The sequence below is a fragment of the Montipora capricornis genome, chromosome 11 (genome assembly GCF_036669925.1).
Source record: "Montipora capricornis isolate CH-2021 chromosome 11, ASM3666992v2, whole genome shotgun sequence".
In the NCBI taxonomy this organism is placed as follows: Eukaryota; Metazoa; Cnidaria; class Anthozoa; order Scleractinia; family Acroporidae; genus Montipora; species Montipora capricornis.
The window spans coordinates 30,771,273-30,778,772 of record NC_090893.1 but is presented as its reverse complement, the minus strand read 5'-3'; the positions used below and the strand labels follow the sequence as shown (position 1 = coordinate 30,778,772).

The following is a 7,500-nucleotide window of genomic DNA, read 5'->3' as shown; positions in this document are numbered from 1 at the left end:
CTTCGAGGAAGTATTGCAAAAGGGGACACAACAATTATGCGGCATTTTTGGTTGTTCAAGGTCTCGGCACGCACACAGCAAAACAATCTATACCCCCAGTTTCCAGACCTCCCTCGATCGGCGCCATTTTGGAGAAGGGTCTATTAAGTGTTATTCGGGCCATCAGACGAAAAATTGAGGATTCAGTTGAGGATTTGTGCGACGATGATCAAATTGAGTATGTCGATGGGTTAATCGCACATTTGGGCCCACCGCCACTCGAGGGAATGGAAGATAATTACGGCCAAGAAGAATTAGAAAACATAGGCGACCTAAAGAAACTCAAGGAAGAACTGGGTACATTAGAGTATAAGCAGCAACAAGTCGTGGAAAAATTGGCAAAAATGCAGAAAGAAGAGCTTACTGACTCAGTGAAGGACGAAGGCACGATTAAGTTTCCGGTTAAAGGGGTTGAGCAAAGCATATTCCGCAGAGATTTTAAAGTACAAGGAGTGGTGGGCGACCCTGGCCAGAAGGATAAGCTGGGTTATCAAGCTCTAATATCCCAAATAGAATCAGGGCTTGCCAAGGGATACTCGGATAAGGAAGTAGTTAGTGCCGTAGTCCGTGCTGTACAGCCAGGCCTGCAACTAAGAAGCTATCTAGAAAACATGACTGCCCTAACCCTGCCCAGGCTGCGTAAGATTCTTCGCTTCCATTTTCATGAGAAAAATGCCACAGAACTTTACCAGCTTCTAATAAACATTGCCCAGCTGCCCAATGAAGATCCGCAGTCATTTTTGATGAGAGCACTCACGATTAGACAGAAGATAATTAGTGCTTCAAAAGAGTCTGATAGTGGGGTTAAGTATGATGCTTCCTCGGTGCAAAGTTTGTTCCTGCATGCCTTGGAAACTGGTCTCGCTGATGAAACCATCCGTACAAAAATACGACCTCTCATTCAAAACCCAAAAGTCGCAGACGAAGACCTCATTGGAGCAATGAGCCTAGCCATATCGGCAGAAGCCGAGCGAAGTAATAAGTTCAGTCTTACTAACAGGGGAAAGTCTGCAAAGGTGTTCACCGTTGAAAGTGCAGTAGAACCAAACACAAGGAAAGAATTGCAGAAGGACTCACAAGTCCTAGCTACACTGAAGGCTGTACAAGCAGAGCTGGCCACAGTGAAATCGGAAGTTAAGACCCTCCGGGAAGTAGCAGGTAACCAGAAAGGAGACACTATGATACCTAGTCATCATGGTGGGGGTGGAGTGAAAGCTGGAACAAGACGACCAGGTTGCCAAGAGTGTAGAAGGAAGGGGGAAGGCGACCGATGTCCACATTGCTACCTCTGTGGTGGCTTGAACCATATTTCACGCTACTGTCAGACCAGGCTCAGGAGTTATCCGGGAAACGCAGCCAGGCTACCCCCGCGGGACAGGGAGTAGCCTCGCCAGAGAAAGAGAAGTCCCACCAGTGTAGTTGTTGCCTGAAGCCCGATTGCCACACACAGTTACTACCGTGTTCAAGGTGCCAGTCTGTTTGGTATTGTTCGGTGCGTTGCCACAAGGCTCATTGGCCAAAGCATAAAGTGTTATGCAAAGCAATCAAGGAACTCTCTGAGAGAGAATCGTTTAAAGAAAAGGGGTTAGGAGATGCCCAAGACAGAGGTGTGTATGCTAGTCACATCTCTCCCAGGCAACAGGAACGTATAGTTAAGCTGGTGGGAAGAAAGTGTTTGGTAGATTGCTACCTGGATGACATGGCTACAAAAGTTTTATGGGACACAGGAGCCCAAGTGTCAATTGTTTCAGTAGATTTCCTGAAGAGCCAACTACCAACAGTCAAAATAAGGGATATTGAACACTTACTTGGTACAGATGGGTCCATACGTTTGCAAGCAGCAAATGGGACGAATATCCCTTACTGTGGATGGGTAGAGATTGGTGTAAGGTTAACAAATGAAAATGAGACAGAAACTAGGGTTCCGTTCTTGGTGACAATGGAGAACATTGAGCAGCCCATCATTGGTTTTAATGTTATAGAATTAATGGTCAAGAATACTGAAGGCAAAGAAGATGATGCATTACTGGGAAGGATGTTAAGAAGCTTTAAAACGAGTAAAAGTGGTGACATACAAGCGTTGATAAGCCTAATACGTACTACCAATTCTGATGAACTTTGTCTAGTTAAATCTACAAAGAAGCCACACACTGTCCCTGCAGGGGAGACGGTTCACTTACCTTGTCGTGCTAATACTGGACCAATCTACCGTAAGACCCCTGTCATTTTTGAGCCAGATGAGTTGACAACCTGGCCTGCAGGATTGGCAGTCCACGAATCCCTTACCACTGTGAAGGAGGGTGATGCAACCATCTTATCAGTCGCAGTGACCAACAACACAAACCACGATATCACCCTGCCTGGAAGAGTTGTCCTGGGGCGCCTCCAGCTGGTCCGGTCAGTTACTCCTATTGAAGTCAGGTTTAAGGACCCCGAGACACCGACCCCATGCGAGGGACCGCCTTGTGAAAAAGATGCACCGGCTGAGCGGATTGAGAGTGACTTGCCATGGTTACCTGAAGTTGATTTGAGTGGACTGACGGTAAAACAAAAGGAGCAGGCAAGACAGTTGTTGGTTGAAGAAGCGGATGCATTTGCAACGAACGATGATGATGTCGGCTGCATTCCTGAATTGGAGATGGATATTAGACTGACTAGTGACCAGCCAGTGCAGAAGAATTACATTTCCATACCCCGTCCACTCTACCCAGAAGTTAAAGGTTACGTTGAAGACTTGCTGAACCGAGGTTTCATCCGGAAGTCCAAATCGCCATTCTCAAGTAGTGTTGTCTGTGTTCGCAAGAAAGATGGCGGAATGAGGTTATGTATAGACTACAGAGAATTAAATAAGAAAACAGTGCCAGACCGGCATCCTATTCCTCGGATCCACGAAGCGTTAGACAGTCTAGGAGGCAAGTCATGGTTTAGTGTTTTGGATCAGGGAAAAGCCTATCATCAGGGGTTCATCGGCGAGAAAAGTCAACCGTTAACTGCGTTTATTACACCTTGGGGGTTATACGAATGGGTGCGGATACCATTCGGACTCATGAATGCGCCCGCAAACTTTCAAAGATTTATGGAGAACTGTCTTGGCGAGCTGCGTGACGAGATGTGTATCCCCTACTTAGATGATGTAATTGTATTCTCAGAAACATTTTCGGAACATATTGAACATCTCCGTAAAGTTCTTCGTCGGTTGAGGAGTTATGGTGTGAAGCTTAAGCCTGGAAAGTGTGCATTGTTCAAACGGGAAGTGTCTTTCCTTGGAAGAATTATCTCTCAAGACGGGTACCGGATAGATCCCAAAGCTACAAATGCAGTGATTGCAATGAAGAATTTAAAACCGCGGACCGTTGGAGAAGTAAGAAGACTCATGGGTCTACTTGGGGTGTACCGCCGTCATATCGAAAACTTTGCACAAATAGCAAAACCCATTTACGATCTCCTCAATCATGACCTGCTGGGGAAAAAGAATGCTACCTCAACCAGACAGAGCCCAGGGTTGCGTAGTGGACAGTTACCATCTTCGTCACCAGTGAAGTGGGAACCCAGGCACCAGTCTGCGTTGGCTACCCTAATAGGTAAAATAACTTCACCTCCTCTACTGGCATACCCAGATTATAATGCGCCATTCATTGTACACACCGATGCATCACAGGATGGCTTGGGAGCAGTCTTGTATCAGAAGCAGAACGGCTCTACCCGAGTAATTGCATATGCCTCTAGGACTCTGACCCCGGCTGAACGCAACTACCACATGCACTCTGGCAAATTGGAATTCTTAGCATTGAAATGGGCAGTGACAGAACAGTTCAGGGACTACCTCTATTACGCTCCTAAATTTGTAGTATACACCGACAACAATCCCTTGACTTATGTGTTGACATCTGCTAAGTTAAATGCTACAGGATTGCGGTGGGTGGGAGAGCTTGCAGACTTTAACTTTGAAATACGGTATCGACCAGGCAGGTTGAATGCTGATGCTGATAGCCTTTCCCGATTGCCCCGTGACTTCCACACCTACATGGACAGTTGTACTGAGAAGTTAACTCCGGAAAGCTTGCATGCATCAATCTCTGCAGTCCAGACATTGTCAAATGGGGACTCAATCTGACTGATGAAGAAGAGGAACTCCATCTTGTTGACTCCCCGTCATTAGCATTTTGCAATCAAGTAAGAGTGGTGGATTTAGTGAAAGCACAGAAAGAAGACCCTCACATCGGACGCGTCCTTGAATTACTCAAAGCAAACCACAAACCGACAGTGAAGGAAAAGTACCAAGAATCACCTTTGGTTCGTAAGTTCCTGAACGAGTAGCACAAGTTTCATGTACACAGGAAGAGTGGGTTACTTTATCGTAACCAGCAGGTTGTTCTCCCATTGAAATTTCGTCGCACCGTTTACCGTGAACTCCATGAAGAAATGGGTCACCTTGGTGTTGAGAGAGTGCTAGCTCTGGCTCGAGAGAGATTTTATTGGCCACACATGAGGAGAGATGTAGAGAACTTTATCCATCACGTATGCCGATGTCTAAAACAGAGACGTCCAAATCTACCAACAAGAGAACCATTACAGCCAATTACAACAACGGCTCCTCTTCAAATGGTTTCCATCGACTTTGTGCACCTAGAGCGGAGCTCCGGAGGCTATGAATATATCCTGGTGGTGGTAGATCACTTTACCAAGTATGCGCAAGCGTACCCAACGAGGAATAAGACCGCTATTACCGCTGCAGACAAGATCTTCAATGATTTCATCCCACGCTTTGGGTTTCCTGAGAAAATCCATCATGACATGGGAGGCGAGTTTGAAAACCGTTTGTTCAAGAGGCTTGAGGAACTCTCTGGAGTAATGCACTCGAGGACTACTCCATACCATCCACAGGGCAATGGTTTGGTTGAGAGAATGAACCGTACGTTACTCAGTATGTTGCGAACCCTACCTAAAACTCACAAATCCGGCTGGAAAGACCATGTAAATAAACTAGTTCATGCATACAACTGCACTGTCCATGAGTCAACAGGTTATGCTCCATTTTTTCTTTTATTTGGTCGTAATTCTCGCCTGCCAATTGATGTAACGTTTGATCTCGAGGAGGAAACGGGAGCCAAATCACATGCTGAGTATGTTACCAAGTGGAAGTCTGCCATGCAAGAAGTTTACTCACTCGCGTCAAAATCTGCCATGAAAAGTGCCATGAGAGGGAAAAAGAATTATGACAAACGAGTAAGATCATCAGCGCTGCAAGTAGGAGATCGTGTCCTGGTACGCAACCTCACTCCTCGTGGTGGACCAGGAAAGCTCCGTGCGTTCTGGGAAGACCAAATTCATCTGGTCGTTGCAAGAAAGGGGGAGGGGAGCCCAGTATACGACGTAAGGCCAGAATCAAGTCAGGGACCTAGCCGTACTCTACATCGAAACCTCTTACTCCCTTGTGACTGGTTGCCAGGGAAACCCTGGGAGGACTTCCCTCCTGTAAAAAAGAGCAGAACACCGGCACCTTACTTTTGTGATGACACCCAACCACTGGTACACGAAGGGGACGGAAGTGACAGCGAAGACGATCTTCCAGAAATTTCATGCGGTAACCGCCCACTGAGACGCGATAGAAATGACCAAACACAGATACAGGTAGAGTCTACAAGGAAAGACGAACCACAACCAGATATCACCTATGTTCCTGCTGGTGAGGTGTCAAGTAAAACGGGGACAGAAGCTAACATTGCTGGTACCTCTAACGAAGCACTGTTGATGGAGGACCCTCAAGCAGATGGTGGAGAGATGGTCGAACAAGAGTATACTGGCAACCTAGGCCGGCCTCAGCGTCTGAGACTGGGCCCAAAGCGCCTTACTTATGACACTCCTGGGGAACCAACTTACGTGCAGCAGGTTCGTGCCAGTCCATTTGCAGAAATACAGCAGTGCGGGATACCTACACCGCCAACACCCTACATACCTGAACTGCCAGTGAACCAGTACTGTGTGCTACCACCAGCCTTGAACTACATAGTTCCACCGGTACCACCAATGATGTCCTGGAATGCGAACATGATAATGCCTCATATGATGCCCCAGCCAGTAGTACCACAGCTGCCACAATGGAGAGTGCCATACCAGTCATTCCAGTGCAGATAAACAGTTTTTCTTTTTTTGCCTATTACATTGTTGTACTTAAAAAAAAAAAAAAAAAAAAAAAAAAAACGAGAATTTTCCTAAGTGTATTTAAACATTCGTTATGTGAATGCTGTGAAAACTGTCTTAAGATAGTCGTTGTACCACAGAATCGTGAACACCAGTATGGAGAGATGAACTAAGAGATTAAGTAGTCTGTAGGGAGCTGGGCCTGATCACCCCACTCCAGGATTTAAGAAGTAAGGAATATTCTGAATCAAAAGCTACTACTCTTGTAAAGAATTATTCTGTATTGCAAGTCAAATGTCATGGATGACATTCTTTTTTAAGTTAGAGGGGAGTGTTAGATATAGAAATCCGCCAGAGGACTGGACACTGTATGCGACGTCATGTGACGTCAGAGAGAGAACCATGTGCTTTTATAAAAAGTTATGAAGCTAAACAGTTAAGTTAAAAACTGTGGAAATACACGTGGAATAATTCAACATTGTGTGGATTTCTTGTGTAACACTTACCCGGGAGCGTGTTTCAGGAGCAAGCTCCCTCATGTGTACCGGCCTTTATTCATCGCGAGTAGTTTTTCGGTCGATTTTAGTTGCTTCCGCCAAGTTTCGTTTCTGTAATTTCTAAGTTTTCCTTCCGTTTTGACAAAGCCTTTCAAATTCATATTAATATACCAGGCGGTGAGGCCCCAGTACAAAGGACGTGGTTGGATAATGCTTGGGGTGTGGAAAACGAAGATCGAAGCTTAAGACCCAGAAAACCAAGACCTTCCCGTAAAAAAATACTTATTAAAACACATTTCTTTGTTTTCTTGTTGTTCACAATGGCCTGTGAGTCATTTCAGCTGAGTTACCGTTGACGTCGCTGAAAACTTTAGGTCAAGCACTACTTTTGGAAAAAACGTTATGTTCGCAGAAAATCAGCACATATGGAATAGCTAAACAATATCTAACAATTGTATGCGGGCTAGCATCAATCATTATCCCTACTTTTGCCCCTTTCCTAGAACCGATACAAAAATTCGGATTACGCACCCCATACGCCAAACAAGTCACCATGCTCTCAGCCCACCCGAATCATGACAGGACAGCAGAAATTACAGATTGAGGGCGAATCTTACTAGTAGGATTTCATTGACAATTTCTTTAATCAACATGATCTTAAAGTGTATTAATATACTGGACAGTTGAATTATATATTGTAGAAGGTGTTTATACAGTTTCATCTTGCTATTCACGGCAGAGATGAGCGATTTTATCTAACCCGCAAAAAAAAAACATTGGTTGGAAGTAGTATCCGAAAATCTCAAATTCTCCTCCGTGTTGC

General features: G+C 45.3%; 1 protein-coding gene across 1 annotated transcript; it reads left to right on the top strand.

The window, feature by feature from the left end:
* The first annotated feature begins 4,461 nt into the window (after positions 1–4,461).
* Positions 4,462–6,174, top strand: LOC138023365 (uncharacterized). Its single transcript, XM_068870376.1, has one exon. It carries the CDS (start codon positions 4,462–4,464, stop codon positions 6,172–6,174), a length of 1,713 nt encoding a protein of 570 aa, XP_068726477.1.
* Positions 6,175–7,500: the final 1,326 nt, after the last annotated feature.

Bases quoted from the DNA above. Each gene is read 5' to 3' on its own strand.
- LOC138023365 (XM_068870376.1), top strand. From the start codon at position 4,462: ATGGGTCACCTTGGTGTTGAGAGAGTGCTAGCTCTGGCTCGAGAGAGA.